We start from the raw sequence: 19,485 nt of genomic DNA, 5'->3' as shown, positions 1-19,485 counted from the left end.
TCTTGTTAGAGGGATTAGTGGGTAAATATGTAGGGATATGGGTGTGGGGCCTGGGTGGGGTTGTGGTCAGTACAGACTCGATGGGCCGAATGGCCTCTTTCTGCACTGTAGGGTTCTATGATTCTAAACGGTAGAATGATTGCTTCAAGACCAGGTTATATCACTTGATCTTGAGGTCATGGAGGAGTTTCACAGGCTTCTCTCTGTCTTAGTTTCATTTTTTGTTCTGTGCAGAGAACATCTCTTTTAATAAACCTTTTGTGTGTTACTTTGAATCTACATGAGCAAACCACAGCAGGAAATTTCTGACCTCCACCCCTCACTGCCACTGAGATCGGAGAATTTGGCGCTCAGTCAGATCTCCATTCACAGCAGCTTGGATGCTTGGACCGCCTTGGATGAGGTCGGAGAATGCAGCCCACATCTTTTCTTTTTGTTTAAAACCCACAGCCCTAACCTAGTTAGGACAACTCAGAATGCTGTGGATTCATGCCCATCTCTCGAGCTTTATGTGTGTACATTTAGGCTGACAGCGCAGCACAGTCTTGAAGCAATTCTGCACCGTTGGGTGATAACAGGATCCAATCTCGTTGGTGAAGTTGAAATCAAGACTCAGAGCTTCCCTTTATTGAGAAATTATTGAACAAAGAACAGTACAGCACAGGAACAGGCTCTTCAGCCCTGCAAGCCAGCGCCGACCATGATGCTTACCTAAATTAAAAGCATATGCACTTAAGGAGTCCGTATCCTTCCATTCCCATCCTTTCATGTATTTGTCTCGATGCTCCTTAAATTCTGCTATCGGACCTGCTCCCACCACCTCCCCGGGCAGCACGTTCCGGACATTCACCACCCTCTGTGTTAAAGACTTGCCTCACACATCTCCACCAAACTTTTCCCCACGCACCTCAAACCTATGTCCCCTAGTACTTGACTTTACCACCCTAGGAAAGAGCATCTGACTATTGACTTGTTCAACCTCACAGCTCTCCTCCCACACAACCCAGTGTCCCACGCATCCCCTATTTATTATACTCTTATGAATTAAACAAATGATCATTAAATAAATTAATCAAAATCCCCTATCAATCAATACATGCTCAATACCCATCACCTGTTTCTCTTAACCCCAACAATGTAATTGGCATTAACAAACTTTGACAATGATATTAGCAAACTGTAACAATGTAATTAACAAGATATTAACATTGGAGGCACCATTTTTCAGATAAGGGGTAAAAACTGTTCATCTGGCAGCAAGCAATAAAATAATTAACTTCAGAAAGTAAATCAAAGAAAAGGGTTTAAGAAAGAAACTTCATTACACCAACACTTGGCCACACCTTGGGTCATACAAGCTCCCAACATTCCCCATCTGCTTTCTATTTATGCTGGGTCAGCTGACCCTCACAGCATGTTACCATTGGTTACATTATAACAAAAGCGAGGCCCCGCCTGCTCCTCAGGTATCCCGGTGTCAGAGGAAAGATCTTGCGGCACTGGGTTGAAGAAAAATGGGAGAGTTCCCCTGTTGTTGTGGTCATTATTTATCCTTAAACTGTCAGCACTAACGCAAATTATCTGGTCACTGCCACATTGCTGTTTGCGGGGACCTGCTGTGCAAACATGAGCTGCTGCAGTATAAGAGCGAAAGAATGGTGGTAGAATTCACGGTAGCACAGTGGTTAGCACTGCTGCCTCACAGCGCCAGGGACCTGGGTTCAATTCCCGGCTTGGGCCACTGTCTGTGCAGAGTCTGCACATTCTCTCCGGGTGCTCCAGTTTCCTCCCGCATTCCAAAGATATGCAGGTTAGTTTGATTGGCCATGCTAAATTGACCCTTAGTGTCAGGGGGATTAGCAGGGTAAATGTATGGGGTTACGGGAATAGGGCCTGGGTGGGATTGTAGTCAGTACAGATTTAATGGGCCGAATGGCCTCCTTTTGAACTGTAGGGATCCTATGATTCTATGAATATTTAATTGGCTATGAAGCACTTTGGAAAGTCCAGCAGTTCATGAAAAGTTCTACACGAAAAGCTCTTTCGCACATGTATGTGTTCCTGCTTCCTGTCTCATAGAAATCATAGAAACCCTACAGTGCAGAAGGAGGCTATTCGGCCCATCGAGTCTGCACCGACCACAATCCCACCCAGGCCCTACCCCTACATATTTTTTTTCCCGCTAATCCCACTAACCTACGCATCTCAGGACTCTAAGGGGCAATTTTTAACCTGGCCAATCAACCTAACCCGCACATCTTTGGACTGTGGGAGGAAACCGGAGCACCCGGAGGAAACCCACGCAGACACGAGGAGAATGTGCAAACTCCACACAGACAGTGACCCGAGCCGGGAATCGAACCCAGGACCCTGGAGCTGTGAAGCAGCAGTGCTAACCACTGTGCTACTGTGCCGCCCCTGTTGTTCTGTTGCTCTTGGAACCCTAACGTCGTCAATTACCAACATGTTATCTCTTATCAATCTGCCTGTCCTCTCCACCCTCACATTGACCGCCCGGTATTTCCTGCATTTTCCGTCCTTGTTCCTGAAAGCACATAACGCCAAAGCGTCATTAAACTCTCGGAACTTTGCTGAGATGAAATGATTCGCCCTGAGATTTATGTGGGCTGTCTTCATTAAACTGCCAAAGTGACGTTACAAATGGGCGAGGGTGCAGCCGGTCCCTGTGTACTGCCAGGTCCGAGATGGAGCAGCAGCCCTCAGGAGCTGCTGGTTTATAATGCTAAGGGGGGCTGCTTCCAGCCAAGTCACATTTCCATTTCCCAGGTCTGCTGCCTTTGAGGTTCCCGGCCGATTGTATTTGATGATCCAACTTGAGTTCAGTTCCTTTAACCATGGAGAACTGACCAGGCCAGTTTGATCTAGCCTTATCTTGTTTGTCTGGCCCGGTTTCAAAACCCAAGAATGTTGGAGATGTAAAGCAGTGTGTCCTGACCGTCTCCGCCGCCCTCAACTCATTGGAAGGTGGCTGGAGACAAGTCTGGATGCAGAGGAGGGATTTGCCCGAGCCAGAAATGGGGAGCTTTTGAAGAATTTGCTCCGACTTTGGACAGTAAATAACCCCTGTCGAAGCCTGATGTAAAGATTGAGAGCTTTGCCCAACAGATCCCACACACTGGAGAATCGTGTGAGGCCATAAGCCTTTTTCATCATCGAACGAAGCAGTAGCCAAGATAAACATAATTGCTGGGGCAAAACATAAACTTAAGTAAAATACATGTGGATCAAATGTTGGATCAAATTACAGAACAAACTACAGCAGCCAACTGGTCCACCTCAGTGTTAATATTGCACAAGAGCCTCCTCCCATTCTCACCGCTCTCTCTACAAAGACATTCCTTCTCGATTCAATACAGTGGTGCTGGTTCTTTCTATTTATATCCCTTTGGGCTGGACTCTAGTCAGTAATGGGAACTATTTCTCCAAATTCATTCCATCAAAACTCTTCGTGATTTTAAAAGACTGTGATCAAATTTCCCCTCCGCCTCATCTTCCCTCGAGAACCCACTCACTCTTCCTCTCAAACCGGGTAAATCCTTCAATTGAAATTCGAAGGTTTATCGACTGGGTGCCCCACACTCCCTAATGGAGCATTTTAACTCCTTCAGTGCCATTAGAACAGTACAGCACAGAACAGGCCCTTCGGCCCACGATGTTGTGCCGACCTTCATCTGAAACCAAGATCAAGCTATCCCACTCCCTACCATCCTGGTGTGCTCCATGTGCCTATCCAATAACCGCTTAAATGTTCCTAAAGTGTCTGACTCCACTATCACTGCAGGCAGTCCATTCCACACCCCAACCACTCTCTGCGTGAAGAACCTACCTCTGATATCCTTCCTATATCTCCCACCGTGAACCCTATAGTTATGCCCCCTTGTAATAGCTCCATCCACCCGAGGAAATAGTCTTTGAACGTTCACTCGATCTATCCCCTTCATCATTTTATAAACCTCTATTAAGTCTCCCCTCAATCTCCTCCGCTCCAGAGAGAACAGCCCCAGCTCCCTCAACCTTTCCTCATAAGACCGACACTCCAAACCAGGCAGCATCCTGGTAAATCTCCTCTGCACTCTCTCCAGCGCTTCCACATCCTTCTTATAGTGAGGTGACCAGAACTGCACGCAATATTCCAAATGCGGTCTCACCAAGGTCCTGTACAGTTGCAGCATAACCCCACGGCTCTTAAACTCCAACCCCCTGTTAATAAAAGCTAACACACTATATGCCTTCTTCACAGCTCTATCCACTTGAGTGGCAACCTTTAGAGATCTGTGGATATGGACCCCAAGATCTCTCTGTTCCTCCACAGTCTTCAGAACCCTACCTTTGACCCTGTAATCCACATTTAAATTTGTCCGACCAAAATGAATCACCTCACATTTATCAGGGTTAAACTCCATTTGCCATTTTTCAGCCCAGCTTTGCATCCTATCTATGTCTCTTTGCAGCCTACAACAGCCCTCCACCTCATCCACTACTCCACCAATCTTGGTGTCATCAGCAAATTTACTGATCCACCCTTCAGCCCCCTCCTCTAAGTCATTAATAAAAATCACAAAGAGCAGAGGACCAAGCACCGATCCCTGCGGCACTCCGCTAGCAACCTGCCTCCAGTCCGAAAATTTTCCATCCACCACCACCCTCTGTCTTCGATCAGATAGCCAGTTACCTATCCAATCGGCCAACTTTCCCTCTATCCCACACCTCCTTACTTTCATCATAAGCCGACCATGGGGGACCTTATCAAACGCCTTACTAAAATCCATGTATATGACATCAACCGCCCTACCTTCATCAACACACCTAGTTACCTCCTCAAAAAATTCTATCAAATTTGTGAGGCACGATTTGCCCTTCACAAATCCGTGCTGACTATCCCGGATTAATCCGCATCTTTCTAAATGGTCGTAAATCCCATCCCTAAGGACCTTTTCCATCAATTTACCAACCACCGAAGTAAGACTAACCGGTCTATAATTACCAGGGTCATTCCTATTCCCTTTCTTAAACAGAGGAACAACATTTGCCACTCTCCAGTCCTCTGGCACCATCCCCGTGGACAGCGAGGACCCAAAGATCAAAGCCAAAGGCTCTGCAATCTCATCCCTCGCCTCCCAAAGAATCCTAGGATACATTTCATCAGGCCCAGGGGACTTATCGACCTTCAGTTTATTCAAAACTGCCAATACATCCTCCCTCCGAACATCTATTTCCTCCAGCCTATTAGCCTGTAACACCTTCTCTTCCTGAAAAACATGGCCCCTCTCCTTGGTGAACACTGAAGAAAAGTATTCATTCATCACCTCGCCTATCTCTACTGATTCCATACACAAGTTCCCACCACTGTCCTTGACCGGCCCTAACCTCACCCTGGTCATTCTTTTATTCCTCACATAAGAGTAAAAAGCCTTGGGGTTTTCCTTGATCCGACCCGCCAAGGACTTCTCATGTCCCCTCCTAGCTCTCCTCAGCCCCTTTTTCAGCTCATTCCTTGCTAACTTGTAACCCTCAATCGAGCCATCTGAACCTTGTTTCCTCATCCCTACATAAGCTTCCCTCTTCCTTTTCACAAGACATTCCACCTCTTTCGTGAACCACGGTTCCCTCACTCGGCCATTTCCTCCCTGCCTGACAGGGACATACCTATCAAGGACACCCAGTATTTGTTCCTTGAAAAAGTTCCACTTTTCATCAGTGCCTTTCCCTGACAGTTTCTGTTCCCATCTTATGCCCCCTAATTCTTGCCTAATCGCATCATAATTACCTCTCCCCCAATTGTAAGCCTTGCCCTGCCGTCCGGCCCTATCCCTCTCCATTGCAATAACAAAAGACACAGAATTGTGGTCACTATCTCCAAAGTTCTCTCCCACAACCAAATCTAACACTTGGCCCGGTTCATTTCCCAGTACCAAATCCAATGTGGCCTCACCCCTTGTCGGCCTATCCACATATTGTGTCAGGAAACCCTCCTGCACACACTGCACAAAACGTGCCCCATCCAAACTATTCGACCTACAAAGGTTCCAATCAATATTTGGAAAGTTAAAGTCCCCCATGACAACTACCCTGTGACCCCCACACGTATCCATAATCAGCTTAGCAATTTCTTCCTCCACATCTCTATTACTATTTGGGGGCCTATAGTAAACTCCTAACAACGTGACCGCTCCTTTCCTGTTTCTAACTGCAGCCCATATTACCTCAGTGTGCATATCCCCCTCAAAGTGCTTTTCCGCAGCCGTTAAACTATCCTTGATTAACAATGCTACTCCTCCACCTCTTTTACCAGCTTCCCTACACTTACTGAAACATCTATACCCCGGAACGTCCAACAACCATTCCTGTCCTTGTTCTACCCACGTCTCCGTAATGGCCACAACATCGTAGTCCCAAGTAGCAATCCACGCCCCAAGTTCATCCACCTTGTTCCGGATGCTCCTTGCATTGAAGTAGACACACTTCAACCCACCTTCCTGTCTACCGGTACCCACCCTTGACCTTGATACCTTCCCCAATACCTCACCACCCTCAACACTGACTTCCGGACTACAACTCCTTTTCCCACTCCCCTGACAAATTAGTTTAAATCCCCCTGAAGAGCCATTCTAGCTAATGCAACATATTGTAGGTTTGGGGTGGCACAGTGGTTAGCACTGCTGCCTCACAGCGCCAGTGACCCTGTTTGGGTCACCGTCTGTGTGGAGTCTGCACGTTTTCCCCCCATGTCTGCATGAGTTTCCCCTGGGTGCTCCGGTTTCCTCCCACAGTGTGGTTAGGTGAATTGGCCATGCTAAATTCTCCCTCAGTGTACCCAATCAGGCGCCAGAGCGTGGCGACTAGGGTATTTTCACAATAACTTCATTGTAGTGTTAATGTAAGCCTACTGTGACACTAATAAGTTAAAAAAAAGATGAAGTGAAAGGAACAAAGGATTCTGCCCTCAGTCTGAATGTTGCCCAACTGCCTGAACCTGTGACTCAATGTCTGGGTATAAAAGCAGCAGTAATAACTGATATTGGGTGTTGTAGCATAAAGGATTTCCCAATTAGACTTGGGTTCCTGGAGTGGAGTTTCTATTACTCCTGGACATTCAGTTCCATCAGGATAATTTTTTATTCATTCATGGGATGTGGGCGTCGCTGGCTGGGCCAGCATTTATTGCCCATCCCCGAGGGCATTTAAGAGTCAACTACATTGCTGTGGGTCTGGAGTCACATGTAGGCCAGACCAGGTAAGGACGGCAGATTTCCTTCCCGAAAGGACATGAGTGAACCAGGTGGGTTTTTACAATACTCAACAATGGTTTCGTGGTCATCATCAGACTTTTAATTCCAGATTTTTATTGAACTCAAATTTTGCCATCTGCCGTGGTGTGTTTCGAACCCCGGCCCCTGGATCATTATCCTGAGTCTCTGGATTACTAGTCCAGTGATTATGATTTATCAATCATATCACCTCTCATTCTTCTGAACTCCAAGGAGTACAGACTCAACTTGTTTAATCCTTCCTCATATGGCAGTATCTGCACATCCTCCATAAGCAGGATTATCCTAATAACCTCCTCTGTACTGCCTACCAATGAAAATATAAATTTCCTAAAACCCGACTGTACATAATGTGGCCTCACTAGTACCTTGAACATTTGCAGCAACACCTTTTTGACTGTTATACTCCAGCCCCCTAAAAACCAGCACTCCATTTGCCTTCGCTGTTACCTTCATAGAATCCTACAATGCAGAAGGAGGCCATTCGGCCCATCGAGTCTGCACCGACCACAATCCCACCCAGGCTCTAATCCCAATACCCCATGCATTTACCCTAGCTAGTCTCCCTGACACTAAGGGACAATTTAGCATGGCCAATCCACCTAACCTACACATCTTTGGACTGTGGGAGGAAAACTGGAGCACCCGGAGGAAACCCATGCAGACACAGGGAGAATGTGCAAACTCCACGCAGACAGTGACCCAAGCGGGGAATCGAACCTGGGTCTGTGGCGCTGTGAGGCAGCAGTGCTAACCACTGTGCCACGTATGCTAACTTTCTGGACAAGATGAAGAGTTTCATCATTTTTATTCAGCATGATTGACATCTAGGTTCTAACCTGCATCTTTCTCTCTTTGCACAGATGTGTATATTTATCGGGGAAACACTCCTCTTTTTGAACTGGGCCATCACTGCAGATATCCTCATGGTAGGTGCAAGTTTAACTCCTTTCTCCCCTTGCACAGGAAATGAATTTCTCGAGCACTCCCTCGGGGGGTGGGGGTTGGGGGGGCGGGGGGGGCGGGCGTTACCGTTTCTGTTTGTAAATGAAGTGATGGCAGGACGGGGTGTGTGCAATATTCTCTCTGCCCCAATCCTGATTATGTGAATTCACGTGAAGTGTTCTGGAGATTGCACAGGGTAGGTGGAACTTGACTTGAGTTATTATCTGAGGGTATGATAGTTTGCCAGTTAGGTTACTGGACAAATAATCCAGCGCAAGAGAGTTTAAAACCTGCAGTGACAGTTTCAGAATCTGGGTAGAGTGCTCTTTTGGAGAGTCGGTGCAGACTCGATGGGCTGAATGGCCTCCTCCTGCACTGTAGGGATTGTATGATAGTATGGTGCGGGAAATGTAGTATATAAATATCACCAGTATCACTATGGGCGGCACGGTGGCACAGTGGTTAGCACTGCTGCCTCACAGTGGCAGGGACCCAGGTCCAATTCCAGCCTCAGGTCACTGTCTGTGTGGAGTTTGCACATTCTCCCCGTGACTGTATGGGTTTCCTCCGGGTGCTCCGGTTTCCTCCTACAGTCCAAAGATGTGCTGGTTAGGTTGATTGGCCATGCTAAATTGACCCTAGTGTCAGGGGATTAGCAGGGTAAATTTGTGGGATAATGGGAATAGGGCCTGGGTGGGATTGTGGTTGGTGGAGACTCAATGGGCCGAATGGCCTTCTGCACTGTAAGGATTCTGTTCTATGATAAATGTAAGTTACTGTCGTTTGAAGGAGCCTTTGTGGAAATGCCTCAGTCTAATAACTCTCTCTTCATTCCCAGTATGTTGTTATTCCGACCCGTCGCTCTACAGCTGTGGCCTTGCAGAGTTTCACTTCTCATCTGCTTGGAGATGCGGGCAGCCCCTACCTAATTGGTGTTGTAAGTACAATTTGTGTTTGATGTTTACTTAGCACCCATTACTGAGATGCTGATTGACTGACTGCACATAGCCTGGTGGCGCAGCAGGCCAGAGGGCCAAAAGCTTGATTTCCCCCTATCGAGTTCCCTACCCCAGCCCTGCTGTTCTGGGAAGCTGCTCACAGATGAAGTGGAAGGTCGGGAGAACCATTCTGGGAGGTGCTCAGATGTACCATCTAGTGGCTGGTTCATGTACAGACTGGCGGAATCATAGAATCCCTATAATGCAGAAGGAGGCTATTTGGCCCATCAAGCCTGCACCGCCAACAATCCCACCCAGATCCTATTCCCATAACCCCACGTATTTAGCCTGCTAATCCTCCTGACACTAAGAGGCAATTTAAGGTGTCCTATCCACCTAACCTGCACGTCTTTGGACATTAACTCTGTTTCTCTCTCCTCAGATGCTGCCAGACCCGCTGAGTTTTTCTGGTATTTTCTGTTTTTGTTGGAGATGTGATTGAGGGGTCTGGGCAGAGTAGATAAAGAGGATCAGAGAGCAATGCTTTAAATTGGATTGGCAAAAGAGCCAATGGCGGCATGAGGAAAAATGTTTATTACTCAGTGGGAGGTTAGGATCTGGAATGTTCTGCCTGAGAGTGCTGTGGAGGCAGGTTCAATCATGGCTGTCAAAAGCGAATCAAATCATTACCTGAGAAGAAACAATTACAGGACCCCAGGGAAAGGCCGGGGGTGTAGGACTAGGTGAGTTAGCTCTTTGCGGGAGCTAGCACAGGCACAAAGGGCTGAATGGCCTCCTTCTGCACTCTAACCATTTTATGATTGTACATTTTGTGATGGACAAAACTACGGTGGGGAAATTATTGCAAGATTTAAATATGTGGCCCCACATTCAAAACCTTTGCAGTGCCAAAGGAGACCATTTGGCCCATCGAGTCTCTATTAGCTCACCGAAAGAGCATTCTACCTCGCCCCACTCCCCTGCCTTATCCTTGCACATTCTTTCTAGATAGCAATCCAATTCCCTTTTGAATCCCTCAATCAAACCTGTCTCCACCACCCAATCAAAGTTTTTAAAAATGTATTCATTCTTGGGATGTGGGCTGGCTGGGCCAGCATTTATTGCCCATCATTGCCCTTGAACTGAGGGGCATTTAATTATCAACCACATTGCTGAGAATCTGGAGTCACGTGTAGGTCATAAGAACGGCAGATTTCCTTCCCTAAAGGACACTAGTGAACCAGATGGGTTTTTATGACCATCAGCAATGGTTTCACAGTCATCAGAAGACTTTTAATTCCAGATTTTTATTGAATTCAAATTTCACCATCTGCCATGGTGGGATTCGAACCCGGGTCCCCAGAACATTACCCTGAGTCCCTCCAAGCACATTTGCCACTTAGCCACCATCTCCCCTTGCTTTGTTATAGACTTCTTATTCCCTATTGATAATTATTAAATTAGCATCATGGGTTGTTGCCATTGATTGAACAAGCATTTAGATAAAGAATAATTGGATTTCTCTCTATTATTGTTGCTCCATAAAATGCCTGCTATTCCTCGCTGTGATAATATCACAGGAAACAAACCATCGGCTCCCTTCAATTAAAGTGACTTTCTGTATGTGGTGGTACTCTGGGCGACAGGGAAGTGTTGGGATGAACTATAGAACTACCTTTAAAACACTGCTGTGCAATTCCTTATCACTCCCAGCATGATGAATAGTGTAGCCTTGGGAGTCCAAATAGTAGGGATGAGGCCTAGGATTGTCTGAATCATCACAGTGGCACAGTGGTTAGTATGGCTGCCTCACAACGCCAGGGATCTGGGTTAGATTCTGGCCTTGGATGACTGTTTGCACATTCTCCCCGTGTCTGCGTGGGTTTCCTCCGCGTGTTCCGGTTTCCTCCCACAGCCCAAAGTTGTGCAGGTTAGGTGAATTGGCCATGCTAGATTGCCCCTTAGTGTCAGCGGGATGAGCAGGGTAAATATATGGGGTTATGGGGATAGGGCCTGGGTGGGATTGATGTTGGTGCAGGCTCAATGGGCTGAATGGCCTCCTTCTGCACTTAAGAGATTCTATAACTGTCTTTTTCCCTAGAATCACAGCAACAATATGCATTTATATAGAACTTTTCACATCATATGAAATGTCCCAAAGTACTTGATAGGAGTGTTATTTAACATTTATATGAAACCGAACCAGGCAAGAAGATAATCAAAAGCTGGGTCAAAGAGGTCAGTTTTAAGTAGCACCTCAGGGGAGGAAAGTGAGGTAGAGAGACAGAGATGTTTAAGGAAGAAATTATGGAGTTCAGGGCCCAGGCAACTAAAGGCACTGTTGCCAACAGTATATTTAGGAGTTTGGGGTATACAAGCGGCCAAACTTGGAGGAGTGTGTAGTGTTGATGCTGTTAACTCCCGCCAGATGTTGCCGTGTACCACAATGAGAGTAGGGTCTGTGTAATTATACCAACCCTGTGCTCCATTGATATAATCAAAATGCTGCTGTTTTCTAGGCTTACCCCATCTCCCCATAACAACCTCAAAGCCTGTTGCTTTGCTGTCCAATTGTCTTAAAAAGCTTATTTATTTTGCCTCTATCTTGCCAGACTTCTTTTCTTAAACATGTTTGAGAAGCCGTGCAGTAAGTTTGCTTTCTCTTGCCTTCCGCAGATCTCGGATGTGATCAGACAGAGTAAGCCGGATTTGGATCTGTGGGAGTTCCTCAGTCTGGGTTACGCTCTCATGCTGTGTCCGTTTATCATTGTCCTGGGAGGGACCTTCTTCCTGGCTACAGCCCATTTCATTGTGCAAGACCGAAACAGAGCCCATCAGCAGTAAGTGTGATCGAGTTAACTCTCGGTCTGTAACCTGACGGAAAAATTAATCCTATTTCTCAATGAACTCCATCCTTGCCTGATTATACCCTTGCTCTGAGTGGAGTTATAAGGAGAGGCGGGATAGACTGGGACTTTATTCCCTGCAGCGTAGGAGGCTTAGGGGTGATCTTATAGAGGTCTATAAATTAATGAGGGGCATAGATAAGCTAGATAGTCAACATCTTTTCCCAAAGGTAGGGGAGTCTAAAACTAGAGGGCTTAGGTTTAAGGTGAGAGGGGAGAGATACAAAAGGGTCCAGAAGGGCAACTTTTTCACACAGAAGGTAGTGAGTGTCTGGAACAAGCTGTCAGAGGCTGGAGTAGAGGTGGGTACAGTTTTGTCTTTTAAAAAGCATTTAGACAGTTACATGGGTACGATGGGTATAGAGGGATATGGGCCAAATGCAGGCAATTGAGACTAGCTTAGGAGTAGAAAACTGGGTGGCATGGACAAATTGGGCCGAAGAGCCTGTTTCCATGCTTTTAATCTCTATGGACTCGATGAGTTGCCTATTTTGTTGCCCCTTCCTGTACCTCCTCTCCCTTTCCTGAAACATGGTGGCACAGTGGTTAGCACTGTAGCTTCACAACACCAGGGATCCTGGCCTTGGGTGTCTGTGCGGAGTTTGCACGTTCTCCCCGTGTCTGCGTGTGTTTCCTCCGGGTGCTCCACTTTCCTCCCACAGTCCAAATATGTGCAGGTTAGGTGGATTGGCCATGCTAAATTGCCCATTAGTGTCCCAAGATATGTAGGTTAGATGAACTGGCCATGGTAAATGTGCATGGTTACAGGGATAAGGTGGGCCTGGGTAAGATGCTCTTTCGGAGAGGAGGTGCAGATTCGATGGGTCAAATGGCCTCTTTCTGCACTGTAGGGATTCTATGGTTTTTATTATTCATACACGGGATGTGGGTGTCGCTAGCCAGGCCAGCATTTATTGCCCATCCCTAATTGCACTTGAGACGGTGGTGGTGAGCCGCCTTCCTGAATTGATACAGTGCCTGTGACTGACTGATTTCTCATACAGTCGCTGTTCGGATGCGAGATTAGACAATAAGAGTCAGGAGACTATTTGACTGCAGTGAGCATCGCAGCCAAGATTGAAGATGCTCTTGTCCAATATTCTCACATCGAGGGGGTCAATTTGACTTTGGACAGGAGCAGATGACAGTCAATGTGGGATCTCACCATCCCCAATTTGAAGGCAGTGGGAATTAGAATCAACGGCTGAATCGATATCGCTTGGTTTACAGCCAATTTCCGCACAGCAAGCTCCCACAAGCAGCAGCATGATAATGACCAGATAACCTGTTTTTCAATAATATTGATTGAGGGATGAATGTTGGCCTGGACACTGGTGGTGAGAGGGAGGGCAGAATCTCCCTTGCTCTTCTTCGAAATGGTCCTGTGGGATCTTTTCCATCCATAGGAAGGAGGTGGCAGCTGGGAGCTTGGTTAGACATCTGAACGATGGCACCTCCAGCAGTGCGGCTCTCCCCTCAGTTGACAATGTTCTCAGTCAGGAGGTTGTGGGTTCCAGAGATTTGAGCTTAGAAAAAAACAATGTCTCGATTGGATTTGAAACTGTAATCTTTTGACTGAGATGAAAATGTTACTGACTCAGCCATAACTAACGGTGACTGCGGTTCCCACAATTCCCCACCACTAGGGTTGGCCATGCATCATCCAACTGGACAATCTGCTGTAGACAGATGGAAGGAGGTCAATCATTGTGATCAATCAACGACTCCATTATTGTTATATCATGAGTACCAGGTTAACGTCCCACAAGTTTATTTGGAATCACGAGCTTTTGGAGCGCTGCTCCTTCGTCAGTGAGTGGAGAGATACATCACCACGTCACCACTCACCTGATGAAGGAGAAGCGCTCTGAAAGCTTGTGATTCCAAATAAACCTGTCGGACTTTAACCTGGTGTTGTGAGACTTCTTACCGTGCCCACCCCAGTCCCACGTCATATTATATCATGCGACTACAGGAATGGTCGATAGGTTAGATAGACCTTGGGCCTTTTCTCATTTAGTGATATTGAAGGTGATGTTGTCATCAGGCTTCTAGAGAGTGCAGAAACATTTGAAGGTTCTGCGGTATCTCAACTTCAAAACCATCACCAATTTTCATTCCCACCCCAAAGTTTGCCCGTGGCTGGAACTGGTTTCGGGTGTCCCGCAAGTGGGAGTGTGCGAACCACAATGGCAGTGTGTCAGGGACTGGGCTAACCCTATTCTCAACCCACTCTGATTGACAAGTTATTCATGGAGGTGTCTTTTGTGGTGCATTCCATTAATGATGAATAGGAATTACACAAGTACTCTGCATTGTCTCTTCAAAACAACCAGTTTCGTGGTTAGTGGTAAGTGCTGCCCTCGTTTCACTGAAAGAACCAACCCATAATAAATGATTCACTTAATCCTCTACAGATTGAGCCTCACATTCTCAAATCATTTCTTTTATTTCTAAATTGCCAGTGAACCATAAAAAGCTGCTCTACCTCAGATATTACACAATGCCTCCAATCAAAAATTTGTATTCTTGAGGTTAAATCCGTCATGGTTATGCCCCTCCCTATCTCTGGGACTCTTCAAACCCCACAATCCTCCCACCTCCCCCAACTCTCCATTCCTCCCTCCATCTCCCAGTTTCTCCGTCTCTGTCACACCTGTCCTGATGATGCTACTTTCACAATGATGTTTCTAACACACTTATCTAGACAGCCATATGAACGGAGTGGGAATGGAGGGATACAAAAGAATGGTCTAGTTTGGACCAGGGAGCGGCACAGGCTTGGAGGGCCGAAGGGCCTGTTCCTGTGCTGTATTGTTCTTTGTTATAACATGTCCTCCTTTCTCCTCAGCCGAGGATTTCTCCCCCTGTGATTGACAGGACCCTCAGCCGTGTCTGACCCATTTCCCACATTTTTGCTTTCACCTCCCCCCCCCCCCCCCCAAGAACTACAACACAATTCCCCTTGTCCCCACTTTTCACCCCACCAGCCTCCATATTCAAATTATCATCCTCCGCCAACTCCAGTATGATGCCACCACCAAACACATCTTCCTCTCAATTCCACCCCCCCCCCCCCCCAACACCCGCACTCAGCATTCCACAGGTTTGCTCCGTCCGTGACACCTTGATCCACTCCTCCATCACCCCCAACACCTCACCCCCTTCCCACAGCACCTTCCCATGCAATCGCAGGATTTGTAACACCTGCCCCTTGACCTCCTCCCTGCCCAATGCCCCAAATATTCCCTCCAGGTGAAGCCATCGTCATCTCCTTTCAATTCAGTTTAATGTATTCACTGTTCCCAATGTGGTCTCCTCTACACTGGGGAGACTAAACACAGACTGAGCGACTGCTTTGTGGAACACCTTCACTCAGTCCACAAGCAAGACTCTGACCTTCCCGTTGTTTGCTAGTTCAATTCATCATCTTGCTCTTTTGCCCACATTTCTGTCCTCGGCCTGTTTATAATGTTCCAGTGAAGCCGAACGCAAACTGAAGGAACAGCACCTCATCTTCCGATCACACTTCACAGTCTTCTGGCTCAACGTTGAGTTCAACAACCAAAAAAGAAAATCTCAGCAGATCTGGCAGCACCTGTAAGGAGAGAAAAGAGCTGACGTTTTGAGTCCAGATGACCCTTTGTCAAAACCCTTTGAGTTCAACAACTTCAGACCATGAACTCTCCCCTCCATTTTGCTAGTCTCTATCTTGTTTTACTGTCCTTGCTTTCGGATTGCACTGGATTTTATTCTGCTATTAACAACTAATCTGGACCAATGTATTGTTTCTTTACTACTACCATTACCACTCCCTTAGCCATTTGTCCCATGACATCTTTGGTATTTAATTTCCTCTGCCCTCTAACCTATCCCTGACCTTCTCTTTCAGTTCTGAAGAAGTCATATTCAACTCGAAACTCAACTCTGTTTCTCTCTCCATAGATGCTGCCAGATTTGCTGAGTTTTTGCAACACTTTGTTTTTATTTCAGATCACCAGTGTTTGCAGTATTCTGCTTTTATTTCATTCCATTTCTCTGGCTCTGGCATTTGGAATAACTTCCACATCCCACACTCCCACCTTCACCTTCATCATCCTTCGAAATTCCTCCCTCAATTCTCTCGGTCGGCTTCTCCTTCTTAAAGCTCAACCTTTCGATCCTGCCTAAAATCTCCTCTTTTGTCCCCGTCTCTGTCTTGATCCCACCTCTTTTCAGAGCTCATTCTATGTTATAGACATTACAGCAATTTAAGCTGTTACAGCTGAATGGAGGAATGTCCAGTATCCAATCCATGACTGCTGACCATCATGACACTGAAGCATTGAAACTAAATGTTTAGCATTTAGTCTACCTTTATCGCCACACCTTTGGGCTAGAAGGCTCTTACTGGTGTTGTGCTTGGTGGATAGACACCTGAACAGATGGGGTATAGAGGGATATAAGCGGTTGGTCTAGATAGAACTGCATGATCGGTGCAGGCTTGGTGGGCTAAAAGGCCTGTTCCTGTGCTGCACTGTTCTTTGTTCTTTGACAGTGACCCATGGGTAATAAGCAGCAATGTGAAAATGACCAATTAAATAGTTTTTGTGATGTTGCTCAAGATATAAATATTAGCCAGGGCACGTCAGAATAACACCTAGTGATTGATTTTCTACACATTAGAAACAGCAGGCGATGTGTGGATAGCATTGGGAAATGGTGTTGAAGTAGATCAGCCATGATCGCGTTGAATGGTGGGACAGTCTGAAAGGACTGAATGGCCTCCTCCTGCCCCTATTTCATAAGGAAGGAATAAAACATGGCAAATGTCTCAAAAGTTTGACGCTGAAAGTCGAGAAAGCAGGGACAAGTCTCCAGCCAAGATAATAAATAACTCTTTGAGGGGCTGTTTTCACCTGACAAGAACTGAATATTATTCTTGGCAAGTTGATGAAAAGACTCAGTTTGAAGAAAAACAAATTAACTGAACTTCCTGACAAAGAGCAATGGTATTTTTATTGTTCTGAGGTCTGGATGACAAATCGTTCGGTCAGGCGAGACCTTAAGAAATCTCTGGAATGTCGACGTTTCCTAAAAACATAATTTGCATTTTGAAATGACAGGAAGGGTTGACACAATGAGTCGAATGGGTTATTGTGAAGGCAGCACCAGATAAGGGAGCAACAATGGCTGTTTAGGAAGTGCATGTTTTCATGTGGCCAGACACCTCCAGGACTGTGGCTCTGAGTAGGTTCTTCAGAAAAGGGAGTTTCTGTCAATAGAATTAATTATAGTCTGGTAGCTTTGGAGGCTCCTCGCGCACTTGATCAGACTTCAGGCTCAATCCCGTAGTCACCCTTAGCTTGACTGGCAGTGTGGGAGTTACAATTGGCAGAAACACTCTTGGGGAAGGGGGTGAATGAAACCAGGTTTCTGCGAGGGGTTGCCATGCAATGACTGAAAGGTGCAAAAATATGTGAGAACCTGTTTGAGCTTGGCTGTAATAACTAAATACCATATTATTAACATAGAAACATGCGCATTATGCAATGGATTCACCACCTTCCCTCTGTGCTTAAGAGTCAGGGAGGTGAATTACTTTGATTGTCACTCAATAGTTGATAATTTGCGAGCTGCCTTTTTATGATACAGTCATGGTGCAGTTATTGTTACCTTCATTAGCAACACAAAATCTGTAGCGAGTTAAGCGAAGACCGAGAACTGGAGACTAGTGAAACGACACTCCTGGTCAGGTTCTGAGTCCGGTTTCCAGCCACATTTACTCTGTAACAGTAATGGTGATGTGAAGCAAAAACTACTCTCACTGGTCACAGTGTGAATGCACCCTTAATACATAGTAGACAGTAAGGCAGCTCGCTGTAAATGGTGCTAAATTAGCATACCTGGATTAAATGCCCCTGGTTTCAATGTAATACGATCTCGCTGTAAAAGAAGTTGAGATATCTCAGTGGAAATTACATCTTGAAAATAGGCCATTCAGCCCGACCAGTTGATACTGGTATTTATCCTCAATACATGCCAAATGTCCTTTCTGATCCCATATCTCTCCATTCTTTCTTTCCTCCACTGAACCTACCCTGAATGATCTCAGCTTCAACCTCCAGTACTGCTCTCCACTGCCTCACAAGCCTGTATGATTTTTTTAAAAATTCCCTCTTCAAGCTCTTCAATTTGATCTCATTTACCAGTGAGCGGCCCCTCAGTCCTGATCTCCTGGAATCCACCAACCCTGTTCCCAATTTCAAATTGTATTTTACTCAGAACACAATCTCTTTTAAACCCTCGCTTTGGAACTCTTGTGAAGCAAAGATCACCTAGCTATGATTACAGGCAGTGCTGACCCTGAAAGAAGGGGTCAAGTAATCTATAACCGTGCCATCACTATCCAGGGCATCCTATACACTGTCTTGTTCGTGTGCTCCAGTTAATTGGAATTACTTGAAAACATTCTATTTAAATTGTGGATCATGATGTAATTACACAGTAATAGACAGTTAATTACAGTGTTGGCGTAACTGCAATGTAACAAAGATATTACAATGAGTATTTATGTCATGATTAAATTAATTGTTTAGTCACTTCCATGGGTGTATGAATTAATCATTTTCATTTGGGACTTTTCTGGGATAAAGAAGCCAGTTTTAGCAATGCAGATCCAGCACTCACACTTTGCTTCTCGGGAATATTTATGTGTCTGTGGCAATCAGGGTATCCCAAAATGCTCTGCAGTGTACTCGCTGTTATAACATGCAGAGCACATCTTCCAATTTGCACACAGCAAGAACCCACAAACAGCAGTGAGGTAATGACGAGATAATGACCAGGGCCCCAGGCAAAACCCGTTTGCTCTTCTTCAGACATCACTGTGGGGTCTTTCACGTTGACCCCAGAGGTCAGATGGACTTCGGGTTACTTGCACATCTTGAGCCTAGTTGGATGACACTCCAGTGCAACACCGAAGGTTAGCAGCTCAGCGCTCCATCAGTGTTGCACTGGAGTGTCATCCAGCTAGGCTCAAGATGTGAAACCCTCAATGAGGAGGAGGAGGAGGGGCGGCACGGTGGCACAGTGGTTAGCACTGCTGCTTCACAGCTCCAGGGACCTGGGTTCGATTCCCGGCTTGGGTCACTGGCTGTGTGGAGTTTGCACATTCTCCTCGTGTCTGCGTGGGTTTCCTCCGGGTGCTCCGGTTTCCTCCCACAGTCCAAAGATGTGCGGGTTAGGTTGATTAGTTATGCTAAAAATTGCCCCTTAGAGTCCTGAGATGTGTAGGTTAGAGGGATTAGCGGGTAAATATGTGCGGCTAGGGCCTGGGTGGGATTGTTGTCGGTGCAGACTCGATGGGCCGAATGGCCTCCTTCTGCACTGTAGGGTTTCTATGATCGTGTTATTGAGCTAAACTGA

At 46.2% G+C, this 19,485-nt stretch overlaps 1 protein-coding gene across 1 annotated transcript in view; it reads left to right on the top strand.

The window, feature by feature from the left end:
- spns2 (SPNS lysolipid transporter 2, sphingosine-1-phosphate) overlaps positions 1 to 19,485 on the top strand; it is a 112,781-nt gene that overhangs the window by 87,453 nt on the left and 5,843 nt on the right. The window contains exons 9-11 of the mRNA XM_078225169.1: positions 8,153 to 8,218; positions 9,073 to 9,171; positions 11,849 to 12,012. Coding sequence (XP_078081295.1) covers positions 8,153 to 8,218; positions 9,073 to 9,171; positions 11,849 to 12,012 — 329 coding nt within the window. The remainder of the gene's footprint in view (positions 1 to 8,152; positions 8,219 to 9,072; positions 9,172 to 11,848; positions 12,013 to 19,485) is intronic.

This window comes from Mustelus asterias, chromosome 12, assembly GCF_964213995.1.
Source record: "Mustelus asterias chromosome 12, sMusAst1.hap1.1, whole genome shotgun sequence".
Taxonomy (NCBI): Eukaryota; Metazoa; Chordata; class Chondrichthyes; order Carcharhiniformes; family Triakidae; genus Mustelus; species Mustelus asterias.
The sequence above is the reverse complement of the archived record's forward strand: the minus strand, read 5'-3'. Positions and strand labels throughout refer to the sequence as shown.